At 52.4% G+C, this 21,236-nt stretch overlaps 1 protein-coding gene across 7 annotated transcripts in view; it reads right to left on the minus strand.

The window, feature by feature from the left end:
• Positions 1 to 21,236, minus strand: part of EHMT1 (euchromatic histone lysine methyltransferase 1) — a gene marked incomplete at both ends in the record, with an annotated part of 142,504 nt that overhangs the window by 4,233 nt on the left and 117,035 nt on the right. For all 7 annotated transcript variants that reach the window (XM_079705663.1, XM_079705662.1, XM_079705661.1 and 4 more), the window contains 9 exons: positions 6,786 to 6,864; positions 7,300 to 7,386; positions 8,513 to 8,628; positions 9,564 to 9,641; positions 9,989 to 10,133; positions 10,241 to 10,408; positions 11,177 to 11,331; positions 16,773 to 16,877; positions 18,435 to 18,536. In XM_079705663.1, the coding sequence (XP_079561789.1) occupies positions 6,786 to 6,864; positions 7,300 to 7,386; positions 8,513 to 8,628; positions 9,564 to 9,641; positions 9,989 to 10,133; positions 10,241 to 10,408; positions 11,177 to 11,331; positions 16,773 to 16,877; positions 18,435 to 18,536 (1,035 nt within the window). The remainder of the gene's footprint in view (positions 1 to 6,785; positions 6,865 to 7,299; positions 7,387 to 8,512; positions 8,629 to 9,563; positions 9,642 to 9,988; positions 10,134 to 10,240; positions 10,409 to 11,176; positions 11,332 to 16,772; positions 16,878 to 18,434; positions 18,537 to 21,236) is intronic.

The raw sequence follows: 21,236 nt of genomic DNA on the forward strand, positions 1-21,236 counted from the left end.
AAACAGCCCAAGTGTGTCTGCTGTGGATGGAGGAGCAGCCTGAGGGGCGTCCACACGATGGAGCAGTGATGACCCAACCAACACAAACACGTGACGCCGCAGATGAGCCCCCAGAGGTTCCCTCCACCAGGGAGAGGGCCAGACCCAGAGGCCACGTGCCGTGGGAAACCACCCGTACGACATTCTGGAAAAGGCAAACGGCAGGGACAGAGGGGCCGGGTGTCCCCGAGCTGGTCTGCATATCTCGGTGCAGTGGTGCTCACCCCAGTGCAGAACTGGAAGAAGACCCCAGCCTCGCTCGCTCACAGAGCCCCACCCCCTGGGCAACCTGTGACTTGCTTCTCACGAAAGCCACTCCCGCGATCACGTCACACCGTGCATGGTTCTCCTGCTGGCCTTCAAGAACGGGGCTGTGTGCTTGGGGCCCCTGGGAGCAGACAGAGCCCTGGCTGGACCTCAGTCCTGCAGCCAAGAACTGCGTTCTGACAACCAGCATGTGAGCCCGAGGACTCCGAGGTCCGAGGTCCAAGGTCCAGAAAAGACGCAGCCGTACCATGCCTGGACGGCCTGAGTGACCCTGAGCAGAGGACCCTGAGATCACTGATGGGGCAGGAACAAGGAGGCACCTGTCAAAACTAACAGAGTTGGACACATAAATGGGTGAATTTCCTGCATATAAATTAGGCCTCAGTAAACAAATCAGCACCAGAACACTTCTACGAGGGCATCTACAAAAAGCTCACATCACACTTAGTGGTCAAAGAATGAATGCTTTTCCCTTGACAGAGACGGGCAAGGATGTCCCCTCCCACTGCTGAGACCCCAGCCAAGCTCTCAGCACAGACTTAGACGGGCAAGGAAGAAGGAGAGCTGTCTTCACTCACACGACACAGTTATGTACACAGAAAATCCTAGAGGATCGGCAAAAAAGCTACTGGAATTAATAAGTGGATTTAGCAAAGTCGATATACAAAAAACCAACTATTTCCATATCCTAGCAACAATTAGAAAGCGAAGTAAACAGCAACATTGTTTACGAAAGCATAAGAGCATGGAATACTTGGGAATAAACTTAAGGGAACATGTGTAAGATCTACACCCTGAAAGCCTGCAAGCTCTGCGGAGACCTGGAGGCGACACCAGGGGCCAGGAGGAGACCTAACACTGCAAACGCCGATGCCCTAAACTCAGCAACAAACGGGAGGCAACCCCAGCAGGGCTCTGGCCGCGGCATCCCATACTGATGCCCTGATTCCAGAACCTACAGGGAAACGCAAAGGACACAGAAAAGGTGAAACGGCTTTTGGAGGAAACACAGGGTCTGAGCACAACGTGACCTGGTTTCAGGGTTTAGTCTCACGGCCTTACCGGCGCACCTTGGTTTGCTGAACTTTGCAGACACCACGTCCAGTGGGTCTGCGGGCTCCATTCTTCCAACAGTATCTGCTTACTTCCTGTCTCCGTCACATTCTGATAATTCTCGTAGTATTTTAAACGTTTTCAGTACTACTGTATTTGTTACGGTATCTGTGGTCAGTGACCCTTGATATTACTACTATGACCCGCTGAAGGTTCAGATGATGGTTAGCATTTTTTAGCAATAAAGCATCCTTTGACTAATGTATCTACATTATTTTTTAAGACAATGTTATTGTACACTTAATAGCCTATAGTATAAACATGACTTTTAGATGCACTGGGACCAAAAAAAAAAAAAAAAAAAAAGTGTGTACTGTAATACGCTCTACTGTGATATGCACTATGTTGCTGCTCTGGAACCGAACCCGCAGCATCTCCGAGGTGCGCCTGTGATCAGGACAGTGATGCAGGTTACAGACTGGCAAATAAATCAAAGGAACAAAACACAGTCCAGACAGACCTACTTTCAATGGTGCAAGTAGAGACTTTACATTCACATGGACAAAAGGGAACCTCAACCCCTATCTTACACCAAAAACAAAAATCAATGCAAAACGTGAGACCTGAAACCGTAAGACTTCTAGAAGAAAACAGAGGTGGGAAGCCCTTTGATATTGGTCTTGAATGATTTTTTGGATTTGACACCAAAAGCAAAGACAACAAAAGCAAAAGTAAACAAGTGGACTACATTGAACTAAAAAGCTTCTGCACAGCAAAGGAAACCATCAACAAAATGAAAAAGCAGGTACCAGGTGTTCCCTGGTGGTCCACGGGTTAGGGCTCAGTGCTTTCACTGCCATAGGCCCAGGTTCACTCCCTGGTCGGGGAACTAAGATCCTGCAAGCCGAGAGGTGAGGCAAAAAAAAAAAAAAAAAAAAAGGCAGATACCGAATGGGAGAAGATATTTGCAAACCATGTGTCTGATAAGGGGTTATTATCCAAACTATATAAAGAACTCACACAACTCAGTAGCAAAAAAAAAAAAAAAGCCAATTTAAAAAATGGGCAGAGGAACTGAATAATCATCTTTCCAAAGAAGACACACAGATGGCCAACAGGTACATGAAAAGATGCTCAACATCACTAATCATCAGAGAAATGCACATCAAAACCACAATGATTAATCACCTCACACCTGTCAGAATGACCGTCATCAAAAAGACAAGAAGCACTGGCGAGGGTGTGGAGAAAAGGGAGCCCTCGGTGCACTGCTGGGGGGAAGGTAAATTGGTGCGGCCACTGTGGACAACAGTGTGGATGGAGCTTCCTCAAGAAGGTGCAAACAGAACTACCATGTGATCCAGCAATCCCACTCCAGGATATTTATGAAGGAAACAAAACCACAACCTTGAAGAGACATCTGCTCCCCCATGTCCACTGCAGCACTATTCACAACAGCCAAGATATGGAAATAACCAAGTGTCCATTAATGGATAAGAAAATGTGGCACACACACACACAGTGGAACACTATTCAGCCTTAAAAAAAAAAAAAAAAGGAAATCCTGCCATTTGGGACAATATGGATGAACCTCAAGGGCATCATCTGAGATAAGCCAGCAAATGACAAAGACGGCATGGTGTCACTTTATGTGGCATCTTACTTTTTTTTTTAAGGCAAAAACTTTCATGGAAACTGAGTAGAATAGTGGTTGCCAGGGGGTGAGGAGTGGGGGAAACAGGGAGACAGTAAATTTATAAAATGGAAAAGGTCTGAGGATCAAATGTATAACATGGTGACTACAGTTGATGACACTTTTGTACAGCCGAAATTTGCTAAGAGAATAGAACTTAAGTGATCTCACCAAAAAAAAATATGTTAAGTGAAAAAAACACACCATACACAAAAGTTCTTGAAACAGATCTTAGATCTAAATGTAATTTTGCTAAAATATAAAAATTCTAGAGAAAGGAGAAAATCTTCACAACCTTGCAGCAAAGATTTCTTAGGACACATAAAGCACTAAACAATTTAAAACGTTTTCTGTTCTGTGAAGAGGAAGGAAAGGCAGGAGGGAAATACTCACAACACACGTTGGACAAAGGGTACCATTCAGGGCTTGTGAAGAGCTCTTACGACAAGCGGCCCGATGGAACAACCCGCAATAATTTTTTTTTTTTAATTTTTAAAACTTCTCCACAAACGATGATGTAAGGAAGCCACTAAGCCATGAAAAGACGCTGCCATATAGTGAAGATGTGGTACATACAGTGGACTATTACTCAGCCATAAAAAGGAACGAAATAGTGTCATTTGCAGAGATGTGGATGGACCTAAAGACTCATACAGAGTGCAGTAGGTCAGGAAAACAAATATCATATAGTACTGCTTATATGTGGAATCTAGAAAAATGGTACAGATGAACTTATTTGCAAAGCAGAAATAGAGACACAGATGTAGAGAACAAACATGTGGACCCCAAGGTGGGGAAGGGAGGGTGGGATGAATTGGGAGATTGGGATTGACATATATACACTACTATGTATAAGATAGATAACTAATGAGAACCTACTGTATAGCACAGGGAGCTCTACTCAATGCTCTGTGGTGACCTAAATGGGAAGGAAATCCAAAAAAAGGGGATATATGGATATGTATAGCTGATTCACTTTGCTGTACAGCAGAAACACAACATGGTAAAGCAACTATACTCCAATAAAAATCACTAAAAAAAAAAAAAAAAAAAAAAAAAAAAGACGCCGCCATCATGGGGCATCAGAATTAGTGTCTGAGCTGCCCTTTGCTGCTGGCGAGTGTGTGGGGGAACAAGCCCTCCGGAAACTGTTTGCCGTTTCTTCTAAAGTCAGTAAGTGAACCCTCACCAGACGGCAGTAATTCCACCCCCAAGAATTAACTGAAACAAAGACTCACATCCACAGAAGTCAAGTCTGAAAATCCACTGCAGGTGAACTCCTGGCCATAAAAGCCAGAACCAGTGGGTCCACCCGCAGGTCAGCACACAGCCCCACACGGCGATCTGGGTCACCACTCCCAACGGGAAGGAGCGGATGGCCCAGCAAACCATCACAGGTCAACGCTATGACCCTAACCGGATTCACAGGTCAGTGCTCTGACCCTAAATGGATTCACAGGTTCAAAGCTCTGCCCCTATCCTGGTTCACAGGTCAGTGCTCTGACCCTAACTGGTTCACAGGTCAATGCTCTGACCCTAACTAGATTTACAGGTTCAAAGCTCTGACCCTAACCTGGTTCACAGGTCAATGCTCTGACCCTAACTGGGTTCACAGGTTCAATGCTCTGACCCTGACCTGGTTCATCTGTCAATACTCTGACCCTAACTGGATTCACAGGTCAATGCTCTGACCCTAACTGGTTCACAAGTCAATGCTCTGACCCTATCCTGGTTAACAGATCAGTGCTCTGACCCTAACTGGTTCACAGGTCAATGCTCTGACCCTAACTGGATTCACAGGTTCAATGCTCTGACTCTAACCTGGTTCATCTGTCAATGCTCTGACCCTAACTGGATTCACAGGTTCAATGCTCTGACCCTAACTGGTTCACAGGTCAATGCTCTGACCCTAACTGGATTCACAGGTTCAATGCTCTGACCCTAACCTGGTTCATCTGTCAATGCTCTGACCCTAACTGGATTCACAGGTTCAATGCTCTGACCCTAACCTGGTTCATCTGTCAATGCTCTGACCCTAACTGGGTTCACAGGTCAATGCTCTGACCCTAAATGGATTCACAGGTTCAAAGCTCTGCCCCTATAGTGGTTTACAGGTCAATGCTCTGACCCTAACCTGGTTCACAGGTCATTGCTATGGCCCTAACCTGGTTCACGGGTCAATACTATGATCCCTAATGAGGTTTACAGGTTCGATGCCATGATCTAATCTGGCTCACAAGTTCAATGCTATGCAATCAAATCCCTACAGGAGTTTTGTGGAACTTGTCAAGCTGATTTTAAAACTTATATGGGAACTTCGAGAGACCAAGAAGAGCAGACACTCCCAAGAACCCCAAGGTAAGCAGAGGTAAACTAGGATAATCAATACAGTACAGGCTGCCCAAGGCCGTCAGCAGACAGAGGGCAATCCAAGCTCTCGTGGACACCTGATTTATGACAAAATCTGCACTGCTGAGGGGTGGGGAAAGGACAATCTTTTCAACAAATGGTGCTCAGTCACACAGATGTCAATACAGGGAAAAACATAAAGCTTGACCCCCTTCAGCAAAAAAGCAATCTGGGAAATAATATAAATGTGTATCTTTGTGACCTAGGTTTTAGAAAAACTTATCTTGAAACCCACCTGTATACATAAAAAGACTGCCAAGTTGGAGGATAATAAAAATAAGAACTTCTGTTCATTAAAAGACATCGTCAGGAAGTAAGCCACAGAGGGAAGATATCTGCAAGTCAAACGTCAGGAAAGAGCACTGATCCAGAACATGGAAAGAACTGCTGCAAACCAGTAAGAGGCAGACTGCTCAGCAGATGCGGGTGGGCAGGAAACCCAGCCCGGCTGCAGCGCCACACACACGCACACACGCATGCACGCACGCACGCGCACAAACGAGCAGGCCGAGCAGGCCGGTCGGGTGGCTGCCCACGGCCCTGGGCTAGAGCCGCGCCCCAGGCTGCAACCTCCAGGAACACAGGCTCCTCTTCCAGACACTTGTCTCACTAATGCTGACCCCTTAGGGTGTGGCTGCAGGGGCAGGGCGGGGTCAGGCGATGAGCAGGGCGCTCTGAAGACACAGCCAAGAGTGGCAGGCACGGGAAGGTGAGTGCCTGGCTTCACCCGACCTACAGGTGGCTGTTCAGGGGTCTCGCGGCTGCTGCGGGGGACACAGTACTTGTTTCCCCGCCTCCACCTGAACTCCCTCCCACTGGCAGCGACGGCGAGTTCTTAGAAGGTCTGAAGTCAGCAATTTATGAATTAAGGAGCAACCCTGGGAGCCAGGACAAGGCAGGACAGGGCAGCCTGTGATGGCTCAGAAACTGCCCTGGAAACCAGGGCCCGGAGCGGACGAAGCCAGGGTCCAGCTCTTCTACCCGCACCTGGGAGGGCACCAGGGTCACAGAGAGACGCACCCACCCTGTTCCCAAGTGTGACCCTCACTCCACACGAAGGCTCGCCCCCGTGCACATGGCCCCCGAGCCTCTTGGTGGCCCTAACCCTCGCTGAGAAGGAAGGTGGGGCTCAGAGGCTGGAGAGACGTGTCCGAGGTCCCACACTCTCACACGAGGCTCGCTGGGCAAGCTCAGGACCTCTGGGATCAGGGACCCAGCGCCAGTCTGGCGGGTGAGCCTCCTTACCAGCCCGGGCCCCGCCAGCAGGCCCCTCCACGCAGCACAGTCCCTTCAGCTCTACGCCCAACCCCTCAGGACGCATTACCTTGTTGTCAAGGTCAAAGAGGTAAGAATCTTCCTCACGCACGTCAGCTTCCGAGTCAGAGATGAGCTCCCCGACATACCTGCGGGGGCAGAGGCAGACGAAAACATGACAGGTGCATGTCACCCAGGACCCAGACGCAGGGCACAGGGGCCCTGATGGAGCCCACATGACTGAGAATTCTGCCTGTGACTGAACAGGGACTTCATCCGGGTCCCAGAAAATGATGACACAGATACCCTCTATCTGCCCAGGGATCCAAAATGATCATCCCCTACACGTCACAAAGTGCTGACGGATCTTCTGAAATAAGCTATGAGCTGGTGAGAAAGTGCAGGCAGAAACGCAGAGGTGGGTGGGGGCTGCCCGCAGCGAGAACGCAAGCCAGGCCCAGGCAGCCCCTCCCCGGTGAGCCTGGGGGCACCACACTGGCCGGTGTGCACTCCTAGTCCCTCCCCGACGGCTGCACCCTCCCCCATGACAGCAGCAGCCCTGGGCTGACCGGGCCCTCACTTACTCGCAAACAAAGGTGCCCAGTGGGATGTCCTGCAGGGACCGCACGCCCCAGCCCATGTTCTGCGTCCGATAGAGCTGCAGCCTCGTCCTGGAAAATAGGACCAGCCACTCACGGCCACGTTCCACCACACTCAGCTCACACTCATGTTACCACACGAGTGACAAGAGTAAACAACACAGAAAATACAACTTTCATGTCTGGAGATGCGTTAGAACTTCGCATGCAATGCAGCGGTGACTCCTAGAGTTACCCCACCCCAACCCCCCTCCCTGCACCAAGGTGCCCCTCACAGCGTCTTTCACACCCTCAGGAGGCAGGGCAACCTCAGAAACCGGCCTGAGGGTCGGCGCGTGGAACACGGCCCGCGGCCCTCCCTGTGCCTCAGCGTCCTCATCTCCAACATGCGATGAGGACCAAGGGGGTTATGAGCAGGCCTGCTGGCCCCAGGCTGCAATGCAGGTGAGCTCGGGCAGCATGCCAACCACAGAGCTGAGCTGACCCCTGGGGGCAGCTGCGGGACCCCTCCCAGGCCCCGAGAGCTAGGGCATCCTGCCAGCCATTTGTGTGTCCAGTGGCGTGTCTGTCCTCACCCCCAAGGACTTTCTGCCACACGCCAGGACACAGAGGTATGGGCTGGTCACAAGTGCTGTAAGGTTACTGATATTAATAGACCCCAAAATACCATAACGTTCATGTTGAGCTAAACTTACATAGGATACAAATCTTCCCTCATAACCTTTGATTTTCCAACTCTCAAGCATGTTCACGGAGGGAAGGTTCATGACCAGAACCCCAGGGTCTGGCTCTGGGTGGTCAGTGAACCAAGCGCCTGAGCACCAAGGGGCAACATGTTTTACATGAGACTCAGGACGTGGGTATGAGGGAACCACATGAGTGTTCACACCAGACCAGGACCTCGTGAGCTTGGACCACGCAGCTCTTGGCAAGCCTGCCTCTTGCCTTCGGGCCGTCTGACCTGAACCCAGGTCTGAGCGGGTGGGAAACACGGAAGGCTTCCACTCTTTACGTCAGCCTCTAACATCAGTAGAGGTCAAGGGCTCCGAGGAAGCCACCTCCACGTGCAAACACACATACGCTAAACACACGCTGCTCCCGTTTGTGGACACACACGTGAAACTAGAGAGCTGCCCAAGGGACTTGACTGCTTTCAAACTTTACCACGGAGGCCCTGGCGCAGCCCGCGGCACCTCACCTGAGGCCGTTTTGCACGACGCGGTTCCGGCAGGTCCTCCAGCAGGAGCAGGCATGGTTGCACTCAAAGAGCAGGGGCGGCTCCGCCATGTTGAACTCGGGCAGGAGCCGGCCATCCTGTGGACAGACGCGCAGCGAGGGCTAAGTAACTGACACCAACATGCCTCCTCAGACCAAAACACTGCCCCAGAAAGCATGGTTTCTGGCCAAACTCTACACCTGGGAGGACAGGGTAAGGCCACACGCTCACGCTTTGTCCGAGGCCACGCGAAGCCTCTGGCCAGCAATCTGCATGGCTTTTGGAAACCTCTGGGACAGCTCTCCCTGGTCCCTGACTGTGGCCAGCCTCTCTGCCCCAGTCGACCTCCCCCCATCCCCGTCATCCTCTCTCAGCCTCCCTGAGGCCATCAGCTCCTGGGCCCCTGGACTCCTGCTCTGCAGCCTCCAGCCTGGACCACCTGCCAGCACTACCTGCCACTCTGCAAACCCCTAAGGCAGGTCCCAGAGGGACCTGCCACCGCTTTTCTGTCGGACACCCGGGACGCAGCAGAGCCGTTGGGCTGAGCCCAGGCTGTGCAGCCGAGTCTGAACAGTTAAGAACTTGCCCCCTCTCAGCACGGCCAGGCTTTGCAGGAAACACCAGGAGACCTGAGCCCCGCCAGTCCTGCCCACGACACCTGAGCCTCGTTTGGACAACACTCTTAACGCCCCCTTTGCTGTAATGTTGACTCTGTGCCAGTGGCCTCCACGCCGGGCCTGTGTGCCCTCTCCACCCCAGGACACCCTGGCTCCTCCCCCAACAATGACCTCTGAACTCCCCAAACCAAAGCCAGGGAGGGCTCTCGTCTCAGAAACCGGCCTTGGGAGCCCTTCTCTCGGCTCCCTCCAGGCCAGGCTCAGGGATGGCCACCTCTGCCGCCCAGTCAGTTCCGTCTGGCCACCCCCAGGGCCCACAGAGAACGGTGGCTCCGTCCCCAGTACCCGGCCTCGGTCCCGCCCCCGTCCCCTGGCCTCTGTCGCTCCTCCCCAGCCAGGCCCCCACGCAGGCTCACCTTGTCGTACCAGCAGCGCATGCTCAGCTGGCCGCACATGCAGTTGCTGGAGGAGCAGTCGTCGATGCACACGCAGTACTGGGGGGAGGGGCGTGTCAGATGGAGCCCCGCCCCGCCCCCCAGTGCTGTTCACAACTCCAGTGACAATCCTCAAAATTCTGACTCTTGAGGACACCAGGGGCGTGCAGCCCCTCAGGAAGGAGGGTGTGGAGAGAACGCTCAGGCACGAGGCCTCGGGGGCTCGCAGGAGGGGCTGGGGAGGGACCCAAAGGAGGAAAGGAGGCTCAGACACCGGGCGGGCACAGCCCCAGGAGGGGAAAGACCGGGGCAGAGCCACTGCGGCCGAGGGCACCCCTCCCCGCTGCCCAGGCTGCTCTGGGGGCCGCAGAGGCAACACCCCACAGCAGGGCCCCCCCACCGCTGACCTGCAGGTGGGTAATGTTCCTGTCGATGTTCATGGGGGACGTCACACAGTTCTGAGACACGTACTTATAGCTGCTGGGGCACGGCTCGCCGTCCACACCGTTGACACACGGGATGGGGATTCGCTCATAGCCCCGAGCGATGTCTCTGCCGCAGGAAGGGGGCGTCAGCTTTCCCGCTGAGCCCTGGCCCAGCCAGAGAGGCTTCCGTTCCAAGCCTCAACCCTGCCCGGAGGCAGGCCCTGGTCTCCTCACCTGCTCACTGTCTTCTCCACCAGGGCGGGCCTGTCGGGGGCCGCGTCGCGCAGCGCCTGGCTCATCTGCAGGGCGCTCCACACCTGCGAGTTGAGGCTGGCGCACTGCAGGGGCGTCTCCCCCTCCTTGTTCTTTAGTGTGACATCGGAGTCCCGGGACAGGAAGAGGCTGGAGGGAAACACAAGTCCACAGAACATTCAGATCTTAAGTCAAAAGGTACAAGGATGAGATTCGCACGATGACAACAATCAGTAAAAATAAGGAGGAAACAGCATCCGCTTTCAGATGAACCAGCTGACCGGCCGGTGCTTCCGCTCACATCATTACTCTTTTCCCCCGTTTACTGTCAAAAGTCCTCTTTTTCCTTGAAGGGAAGAGCATGTAAATAACTAGGGATGGTATTTGATTTTTCTTGGCTTTTCCATTCAAAGTCACCCTCAGGATGAAAAGGGCAGCAATGCCTAGCCGGCCATGTACTCAGTCCACGCCCAGCAGGCAATCCGAGGCCTGACCCAGTCAGGGCCAGACGGTGCGCCAGAGCCCTGTGCCCCCAAGGTCCCAATCTGAGAGGCCGAGGGCCCCACCGCAGGGGCATCCCCTAGTCCCAGGCCCCTGTGAGATGAGAAGTGGGGGCCACACCTCCCTGAGCTACCGCCAGGAGCACAGCAAAGGCTCTGGACCTGATGGCAAGAGGCAAAAGTGACGCAGGAGGGGCTTCCGGTGGTGGTGGGGGGCTCCCAGCTGGCCCTCCAGCCCTCCCGTGGGTGCCGCTCCTCTGGCCCCGAGCGGAGGTGTTAGGACGGGGCTCCTCTCCACATGTGACCTGGGTATTCGGGGATTTTCACCACGATCCTCCTGGAGCCACGCTGACCGCAGGCGTGAACAGGAGAGCCTCGTCCGCCGCAGGAAGTCCCCAGAGCACCCGGAGCCACTCACACGACACAGGCGTAGCGGTCCTCCCTGGCGGCAATGTGCAGGGGCGAGTCTCCATGGATGTTCACGGCGTGGAGGTCACACCTGGCGGCCAGCAGGATCTCAGCGATGTCCACACAGCCCGAGAAGGCCGCCCAGTGCAGGCAGATGTTCTCCTCCTGCATGGAAGACATGAGCGTGTGAGGCCGTGTGAGGCCGAGGGGGCAGCGCGGCCCACCTGACAGAGGTTTCCTTTCCATTTTGTCTTGTTTTCGTTATAAAAGTACATTATCATAGTACAGAACACGTTAGAAATAGAAGAAAACATCAACTTCAATTAGACCACTCTAAACCCGACACGTAAGTAATATAACATCTAGGGATAGTTTATTTTTTAAATTATATTGACTTTGGAACACAGTTATGATTGCAGGATAGAGTAATACTTGTACAAGATTTGAAAAAGACAAATTTGATTAATTAAAATTTTATTTCATGAAAAACTAAAAACTTTAAATGACGCAAAGAAAAATTAGAAAAATATTTGCCATATGTAAAATATATGATTTACCAGGTATAGATTATATACGTGATAACAAAACTTTCACATTGTTTATTAGAAGACTACAATTTTTCTTTTTAATAAGACTACAATTTTGAACAAATAAATGTGGAAAGAGAAGGAAAATAAAAAACAACTTACATAAGGTAACAGTGAAGAATAACCCTAAAAAAAAGAAAATGTCTGCACGAGAACCACCATACATTCGACCTGCCACACTGGGGACACAGCGTGAGGAGACCCACGCCCACCCACGCGGCCGGCTGGACAGCCCAGGAGCCCGGCCGCCCAAGGAGCAGCACCCAACCCCCCCACCCCCGCTCCCTTGCTCACCAGCCCCTCGTCTCCCTTCCTCCCTCAGGGATGTAACCAGTGACACTGTAGCAGTTCTCTTTCTCTGAGTTAGCCTCAGAGATGGGGCTGCTGCCTGTTCTTTCTGCTCTGCGGACAGGGCGTGTGCTTGGCTCACACAGCCAATCCCTTGGGAACCACCAGGACCAAAGCGCAGCCTGGGTCCCGGGGCGCCGCCCACACCACCAAGGGGCGCAGCACGTCCGGGCGACCGGGAGGCCGGGGCACCCCCTGCACTGCCAAGTGCCCCATCCCAACACCCGCGTACATCCCACGCCTCCAGCTCAACCAACTTCAGGAAAGACAGAAGCACAGCAGGAGCTAAGTGGTCTGTGTCTGTCACCCTCGACATCATCGGTGTGTTTCCAACAGAGAAAACTAAGGGCTGGTCCTGCTGGTGTCCTGAAAAGCCGGGGCTTGTCTGGCCTCCCGTCCTGGGCGTCACTCTCAGAAGCTCTCTACCCTCTGCTTCCACCTTCTGCACATCTGCGAGCTCCCAGGTGAAGCCGCAGAGTCTCCTGAGGGGCCTCTTTCTCTTTCCTTCATCAGAACGGTTTGTGACTTTATCACCAGAATTAGGTTCTGAGAACTTCCCAGGCCCCTAAGCCCTCCTGCCGGGGGGACTTAGCCGTCTCCCAGCCTCTCTGAGGTCCACCGGCTACGTGACGACAGGCCTACACGTCTGATGGGGCTTCCAGCAAAGACGGGGCAAGAGGGACCACGCTGGGTTTACCCCCCACACCTGAAAGAACCAGAGCAAGACCAAAGAGTCAAACTGTGTGAAACAACAGTGTTCAAGAACTGGGCATCAGGCAGGGAAAGGCTGTGCCCCCGAGAGAGGAGCAAGGGGGCCTGTGGCCACCTGCTCACGGTCCCTCTTGGGCTCCAGGCCAGGGCAGCCAGGGCTGCAGAGCAGGCTGTGGGGCTGGGAAAGAGGCCTCTGGAGGGCTGTACGTTCCAAACCTGGACCTCCAGGAGGACACACCCCCGAGGCCAGGTGTAGAGGGCTCAGCACTGGCCCCACACAGGAGGGATGAGCGGCCTCGGGCCCCACACAGGAGGGATGAGCGGCCTCGGGCCGAGACCTGCTCTGACCACCTAACAAACCTCGAAAGTGAAACGCAAAGTGACCAGACCATTTCTAGGTCACTTTGCTGCACCCAGAGTAAGGCTCACGAGAGTGCCAGGAACACAGAAATTCCCAGCAAGGTAGATCCGCAACGTCTCGTGTCCAGCACAAGGCCACCAGGAGTGCAAAGACGCAGGAAATGACCCACAATGAGGAGCAAAACCAACGAATCAAACCCAGAAGTGACACAGACCAGCAACGAGGGCGTCAGAGCAGCTGGAATAACTGTGCTCAGGAGAGACACATTTCAGAAAATACCAAGAAGACTCGAGCAGAATGTTCAGAACTGAAAACCATGACGACTGACGTGGAAGCACGCTGGATGGAATTAACAGCATAACTGACGCTGTGGAGGAAAAGGCTAGTGAGCTTGAACACAGAGCAATAAAACCAGCTGAGCAGAAATCCAGAGTGTAAAAATAATTTTAGAAAATGAAAAGCGCTTCCGTGAGCCATGGAACAACTTCAAGCCCCCTGGCACATGTGGAACTGGGGCCTCGAGAAGTGGGGTGGGGGCAGAAGCAGCACTGGAAAAAATGACTAGGGAATTTCCAGCTTGATAAAACCCCACACGCACAGACCCAGGGAGCTCCATGAAGCCTAAGTGCACATGTGCACACACACAGCACCAGCCACCTCATAATCAAACTGCTAAACTCCAGTGATAAAGAGACAATCTTAAAAGCACCTGAAAGAAAAAAGACGTGGTACATACAGAGAAATGAAGACAAGGATGCCACCAAGACTTTCTCACTAGAAATGCATCGAGTGAGAACTCAGGGAAGCAGAATGTTTCAGGTACTGAAATTAAAAACTGTCATGCTACAATTCTATATCCAGCAAAATATCTTTCAAAAGTGAAGGAAAAGGGCTTCCCTGGTGGCACAGTGGTTGAGAATCCGCCTGCCAATGCACGGGACACGCGTTCGAGCCCTGGTCCGGGAAGATCCCACATGCCGCGGAGCAACGAAGCCCGTGCACCACAACGACTGAGTCTGTGCTCTAGAGCCCGTAAGCCACAACTACTGAGCCCACATGCCACAGCTACTGAAGCCCATGCGCCTAGAGCCCGTGCTCCGCAACAAGAGAAGCACCACAATGAGAAGCCCGCGCACCGTAACAAAGAGTAGCCCCCGCTCTCCACAACTAGAGGAAGCCCGTGCACAGCAACAAAGACCCAACGCAGCCAAAAATAAATAAATTAAAAAAAAAAAAGTGAAGGAAAATAAGGACTTCACAGGCATTAAAAAGCTGAAAGAATCCATCACAAGCCGCCCAGAACAGCAGGAAATGCTAACGGACATGAGACGCACAGAAGCAAACAGCAGTGGATGGATGGACCTGAGGAAGAGGTGACCACGGGAGCTGACACGCCAGGATTATTATAGCCTTTTCCAAAGTCACCGCTGTTTAAACAAACAACACTGTACTGTGGTGTTTATTTAGTAAAATGCACGAGAGGAACAGCATAAAGTTGGGGAGGGAGAAATGGAAGCTAATACTGTAAGGTTCTCCTTACAGGTCCTGAAGCTGCACTCAACAAGAAAGTACAACCCCAGCACTAAGACAGACCCCAGGTCAAGGCCCAGAAGACTGAGTCCGGCCACAGGGCAAAGCCAATCTAGGGAGAAAGGCTGCTTTCTAAACAACACTGCTGGAGCAGCTAGAGGTCCACACACCAGAAGAAAGAGCCTGATCCCTACCTCACACCACGTATGAACATTAACACCTAAACCTAAGGAACTGCGATCGAAAACACAGAGAGTCTCCAGGGTCATGGGTTTGGCAATGATTTCACATGATTCATACAAAAAATAACTGATAAACTGGACTTCACCAAAATTAGAAACATGTGCTCCTCCAAAGACAATGGTTAGGATTTATGAAACACATTATCTGGTAAAGGACTTGTATCCAGAATACACAAAAACTCTCCAAGCTAGAGAGTAAGAAAATAAACAATCCAGTAAAAAAAAATGAGCAAAAGACCCGAACAGATCCTTCACCAAAGAAGATAAAGGCCGACTACATTAAGTGCTGGGGAGACCGTAAAGGAACCAGACTCTCCTACCCTGGAAACGGCTGCACCCACAGGAGTGGCAGCACTTGAGCAGGAAGGTCACAGCCCCACCAGGGAGCCCGGCCATGGTCCACAGGCACAGGACAAGCAAGCGGACGGCCTCTCACAGCAACAGAAAGGGAGGGGGGCCCAAGCTCAGATGGGACTACGAGAAGCGAGGCGGCGACAGGAAGCAGGTGGGCTGGTCACGTCTGGTTAAGGGGGGCTGGTTAGGAGGCACAGGAGGAAACCTAGTGGTAAGTGACATCCACTGTCCTGGTTGTGTGATGGTGGCTGGGGTTAGAATTTATCTAACTGTACACTTTAAATAGCACAGTCTGCCAGTCATACTTCAATGAAGCTACTGAAATAAAACAATGACGCTGTTTCATCATATAAATAAAAAACACACGACTCAATCAGTTCTTCCAATCCCTCAGAACAACCAGAACCTACACTGCTGGATGCTGCAAGGCCGTGCGCTGCCCACGTGCCCAGACGGTCCAGTCCCACCCAAGCACCCAGGGCCGAGGCTGCTCCAAACCACGACCCCATCCCTCGAGGAACAAGGCAGAGTGTGACTGCCGTGTGCTGTAGCTTCCCCGGACCTTGTCGCCTCCCTCCGCACCACCCTCACCTGAAGCCCCCAGGGTTTCCCGGCCCTCAGCTGCTCTCATGTCCCAGGGCCCAGCTCTGTGGAGTTGGCAAAGACGTCCCCAACCAGCTGTGCCCGGCCCTCGGCTGGGAGCTGCTGCTCCTGTTTTCTGGGTGTGGGAGGGTCCTCACGCGGAGCACCCAGGAGGACTGACCAGTCACTGCTCCCATCCTTTCTTCAAACAGTCCAGTAAGGGCTCCAAACTGAGGGGTGGGCATGCCTTCCTGCCTTATTCCATTATCAGTTTAACGAGTGTGTGGCTAGACTTCCTACTTATGGCTTGGGTAACGCTGTAAAGGTGGACACAGCTCCGCAGGCCACACCCTGTCTGTGTCCCAGGAGCCCTGTCCCTCCACCTGGGAAGCAGCACAGGGGCTTGTGCCAGAGCTGCCCCCCAACTCTGCCAGCCCTACCACCGCACCGGTTCTGAGGGTCTCTGAAGCCCGCCCGAGAAATTCCCCTTTGAGTTCATCAGATGCGCCTGGTGCTGCCTGTGACCAAACAGCCCCACTGATACACGGCGGAGGGCTGTTCCCAGAGGGACTGGTGAGTCCCCTGACCTTGGCCCAGGTGTGGGGTGGGCCCTGGGGCCTCGGACGTCACCACAGACATGGGAGTCAGTGTCTCTAAAGGCCTCTAAAAATGCAGCTCTGCCCGAGGAGCAGGTCTCAGGGACCTGTGCCCCTCGGTTCACATCCAGCAGCTGGCTGACACACAAAATAACCACTGGAAACCGCACTGGGTCAACACATGGCTGGCGACTCAATGGGAAGAGGTCAGAGCCACAGGCAGGTGCTAGGACACTGCCACCCGACACACCCGTCCCCAGTCCGCCAGGGTCTGCCTCCCCGGGGGGAGACTCACGTTGTCCCGGATGTTGATGTCAGACCCCTTGGACAGCAGCAGTTTCACAAGGTCCACGTGCTTATACTCAGTGGCCCAAATCATGGGCGTCCAGCCGCCATCATCCTAATTTCAAAAGAAAGAAACAAACATCCATCACAGCTCCTAGAGACACAAGACGTGAGGCACCTCATCACTCGGGACCTGCAAGGAGGCCCCGGGGGGCGGGAGCCAGCCTGAGTCCCCATTTTGTTCGAGGAAACTGAGGCTCAGAGCGCTGCCTGGGGATCTCAGCGAGCAGGCAGGGCCCACCGGGCAACTCGACACACCTGTGCGCATGTGACAGAGTCACCTAAGAAAAAGGCCAGAAGGCCACAGAGGAGACCCAGCTGCAGAGTCCGTGCCCGGCTGGCGGGAAGCACTGACCGGGACGCGCCCGCCCACCCTTCTGATCCCAGGACAGACTCCACGCACGAAGCAGGAGCAACAGCCAAGAACTACAGACAGACAGACGGATGGACATCAGGCCCAGAGATGAATGGAGGCCATGAAAAGTCCCAGCCCCTTCTTTAAGGGCCGGAGCAGAAGCTCACCGGGGCTGAACCCCCTGCAGGCTGGACCATGGCTGTGATGAGCTGGCTGTGTGCCGCTCTACCCCGGAGGCGACTCTTAGGAAATGAGTATTACGGTGCCAGTTCCTACTCTGCAAACACTCCAGCACAACATTCTCCACTTTCCAGTCGCCACATTTTCCTGATGGATGCACACGGCCTCCATGACTAAAGCGAGATGGTCCCTGCAGGCCTACCATGGGCACTGGGGACACGGCAGGGGCAACACAGCCCAGCCTGGGGGGAGAAACTCACAAAACCCGACCGAGTGGGAGATAAAAACCCAAAACAGGGGAAGGAGGCCCGTGGACCCCACTAGAACAGAGGTTGGACAAACCACAATGCAGGGAGCTGCATTTCTGGTCCGTCTGGGAGGGTCTCACAGTCAGGGTGGTGGGCACGGGAGCTGGATTAGCGGCAATGGCTGGGCCAGAAGATGGGGGTGCCCTGTGATGGGAGATGGTCATCCCAGAGCTTCAAGTCATGTGCGGGCGGGGTCCTGGGGAGCGGAAGGGGGTCTCGGAGAACAGGAGGGGTCCCTGGTGAGTTAGAAGGCCCCACCCTCACTGGCTCTCCCCAGGCACTCACTCGCTCAGCAGACATGCACAGGACCTGCTCTGTAACCAGGCACTGTAGGTCACACAAACACCACGCCGGGGTCCTGACAGCAGGTGGACAAGAAGCAAACACACAGGGAAAGAAGTGGAATGTCCAACAGTGGCCAGTGCTGGGAGGGACGATGAGGTGCCACGGGGGTGGCACGGCACACAGGCCGGAGACCCTGCTCAAGTAGCAGCATCTGAACACAGGACACAAGGAGACCAGGGCAGCCCAGGTGGACACCTCAGGACAAGCCTGCAGCTGGGCAGCGGCACAGAGCTTGGCGAGCGGCCAGTGGGCAGGCCAGGAGGGAGGTGGACGGGGGCGGAGGATGAGGCCAGGCCTTCCAGGACCTGGCAGGGGTGGGGGGTGGGGTGCCTCGGAGGGTGGAAGGGGCCAGGATCACCACGAAGGAGGACCACGCCTCTGGCCAGCCCGTCAGGTGCCGTCACGAGTGGAGGAGGTGGTTTACCTGACAGTTGATGTCCATCTGCCCATTGGACAGCAGGTACTGAACCACATCATAGTGGCCTTTCTTGGCAGCCAGGTGCAAACAGGTGGAGCCCTCTGCGTCCTGCAACACAAATGCATTTAGGTCCCAAGAAATCACAGCGTGACGGGGCAAGCTCGCCGTGCAGCCTGACACTCGTCACGGCGGCTGACCACCTCCAGGTTGCGTCCGCTGGCCGCCGGGCACACCTCCTAGATGGCTTTTAGCTCCATCTTCTCAAGGACACTAAGGGTGCCACGTTAACTGAACCATCTCAACAAAAAGGCTCCTTCCAGATCGCCGGTCTGAATGCAACGGCTATTATGCTGACACCGCTCTTGATACTTTTGCTACATGTGTACGTATCCACAAATGACGGTTTTATGTTTTTAAATTGTCTATAAATAACATATCATATACCTGTCTGCAATTCATATTTAGTTCAACATTACGGTCTGGAGATTTCACTTTGTAGAGAACACATAGCACTAGTTCACTTATGTCAACTGATGTAAAACTAGCCCAGTTTGTGCATTTGGTCGAGGAAGACTTGTTGTTTTTCACCAATATTCACCAAACATTGCAATACGTTTCCCGGATTCCTCGTGCAAGAGTTGCCCACGGGGTCCCCCAACACCGAGACCCCCCCCAACAATGACATGCGTGTGCTGCTCCCCCAGGTGGGCTCAGCTGTGGGCTTCACGGGATTCTACGGCCAGGGAATGGGGCGTCTCAGGTGCTTGAAAGGCAGGCGCCTTCCCGGCACATCCCGGTCACACATCTCCTCTGCAGGGAACTGCCTGGTCACCTTCCTCACCCACTGCTTCCGGTTACTTTCCTTCATCTGTAGGAGGCCCTGACGCCCTCTGGCTGCAAAACCCTCTCCCGGCTGTAGCTGCCCTTCATGTACCTTGTGACATCTTTTGTGGATCAGAAATTCTGAATTCTAATGCATTTGACTTTATCAATCATTTTTGTACTTTTGTCTTGTTGAAGAAATCTTTCCCGATGCTGTAATCACAAAGCTAATCTTCCCTCTTAACCTCCAAAAGTTCTGTAATTTTGCCTCTTGTGTTTGATTCTTCTGTTTGCCACGTGCCTGACGTGTGCCCTGACCCTGCTCACTCAAGCCTGGTCCGTGTGTTAGCGTGTGTTCTCCAGGGAAGCAGAGCTGGTTCTCGCCTGCTCACTGGCTCAGACAAACGTCTGCCCTTGGCTGGAGGGCTTCGTCCTCTGACACTGGATGTAATTACGACATGGTTTTAGGGTTAGATGACCACCTTCCTATTTGTCCTACCTGTTTCCATTCCTCTTTTCCTGCTTTTTAGTTACACAAGTATTTTTTAACATTCCGTTTTACTTCTTCTACTAGCTTTTTAAAAAGTTTTCCTTAAAGCTATACTCCTTTCAAATTATTGCCTTAATGTTCTGTAGGGATCACAATCTTCACCTTTCTCATCCACTTAGGTCAGTACTTATTCCCTCCCAGGAAAGAACTAAAACCCGAGGACCCTGCTCACATCCACCACTGGCTCCCCCTGTGCTCCTGCTGTCCTGTCTTACTTCCAAGTTTGTGTAAACTCCATCTTACAATATTCTTCTTGCTTTAAGCAGCCTTTGTCTTTTAAGAAATTTAAAGAAAACAAGTATTTACCATTTCTAGTATTTTAATTCCCCAAGAACGGGATTTTCCTCCCACAAACTTTAGTGTAAACCTGCTGGTAAGTCCTATCAGCTTTTGTGTACCTGAAAATGTTTTATTTCACAAGTGCTTTCTGAAGGACGCTTTTACTGGCTGTAGCATTCTGGGCTGACAATTTTTTTGAGTTTTTTTTCTTCCCTTTTAGCACAATAAGAATATCACTCCATTGGCTCCTGGCCTCCGTCGTTTCAAATGCAAAGTTGGCAAATTTTCGTAATGTTCGCTTACACGTATTGTGTTTTTTTTCTGGGGCTGTGTTAAGGTTTTCAACAGTTTAACATGATGTATTTAGGTGTGGCAGCCTTAGTATTTATCCAGCTTGGGGTTTGTTGAGTTTCTTGAATCTGCAGGTTATTTTTCACCAAATTTGGGAAATTTATGACCATTTTTCCTTCAATAAATTTTTTTCCACTGGGTTTTCTCTCCTTTCTGGGACTCCAATTACACATCAGACAGCTCAATGTTGTCCTACAGTCTGCTTTTCAGACAGAATGGTTTCTCTGATTGGTCTTGGATTTCAAGGACCCTTTCTTCTACAGCACCCAGAGTGCTGCTAACAAGCTCATCGGTGAACTGTCTACTCCAGACCTCCTCCAATCACTTGTCTTGCAGGCTCCAGCTGCTTCTGTAAAGCCCTGAACACTGACCTCTTGCCTCTTCAGTGGTGCTTTGCTTGGGCGCTGGCTCCTGTGACGAGGCTGGGAAATCGTCCCCTGGCCGAGAACTGGGCAGAACTCACCCACCCATCCTAACGGAGAGGATTAATAACAGTTATCTATAGATAGTCATAGAAAAACTAAAGGTTTCCAGATCTCAAAAACCACCAAAAGCAAAGGACTAAATACCAGCTTGAAAAAATATTCACAACAAATGTAAATAACTATACACAAAAAAAGTTCATTTTGAGAGAAGCAAATTAAAATAGTAAAAAACAAATAAATAATCATTTTTGCATATCAAATTGTTAATTTTTTTTTAACTGTAATGATGGGCACTTGTAAGAGTACAGGGAAATGAGTGCTCAGACACTCCCAGATGCAATTCAGAGAGAGGGATCAAAAGCCTTAGAAATGATTATATAT

This window comes from Hyperoodon ampullatus, assembly GCF_949752795.1.
Source record: "Hyperoodon ampullatus genome assembly, chromosome: 6".
Classification (NCBI taxonomy): domain Eukaryota; kingdom Metazoa; phylum Chordata; class Mammalia; order Artiodactyla; family Ziphiidae; genus Hyperoodon; species Hyperoodon ampullatus.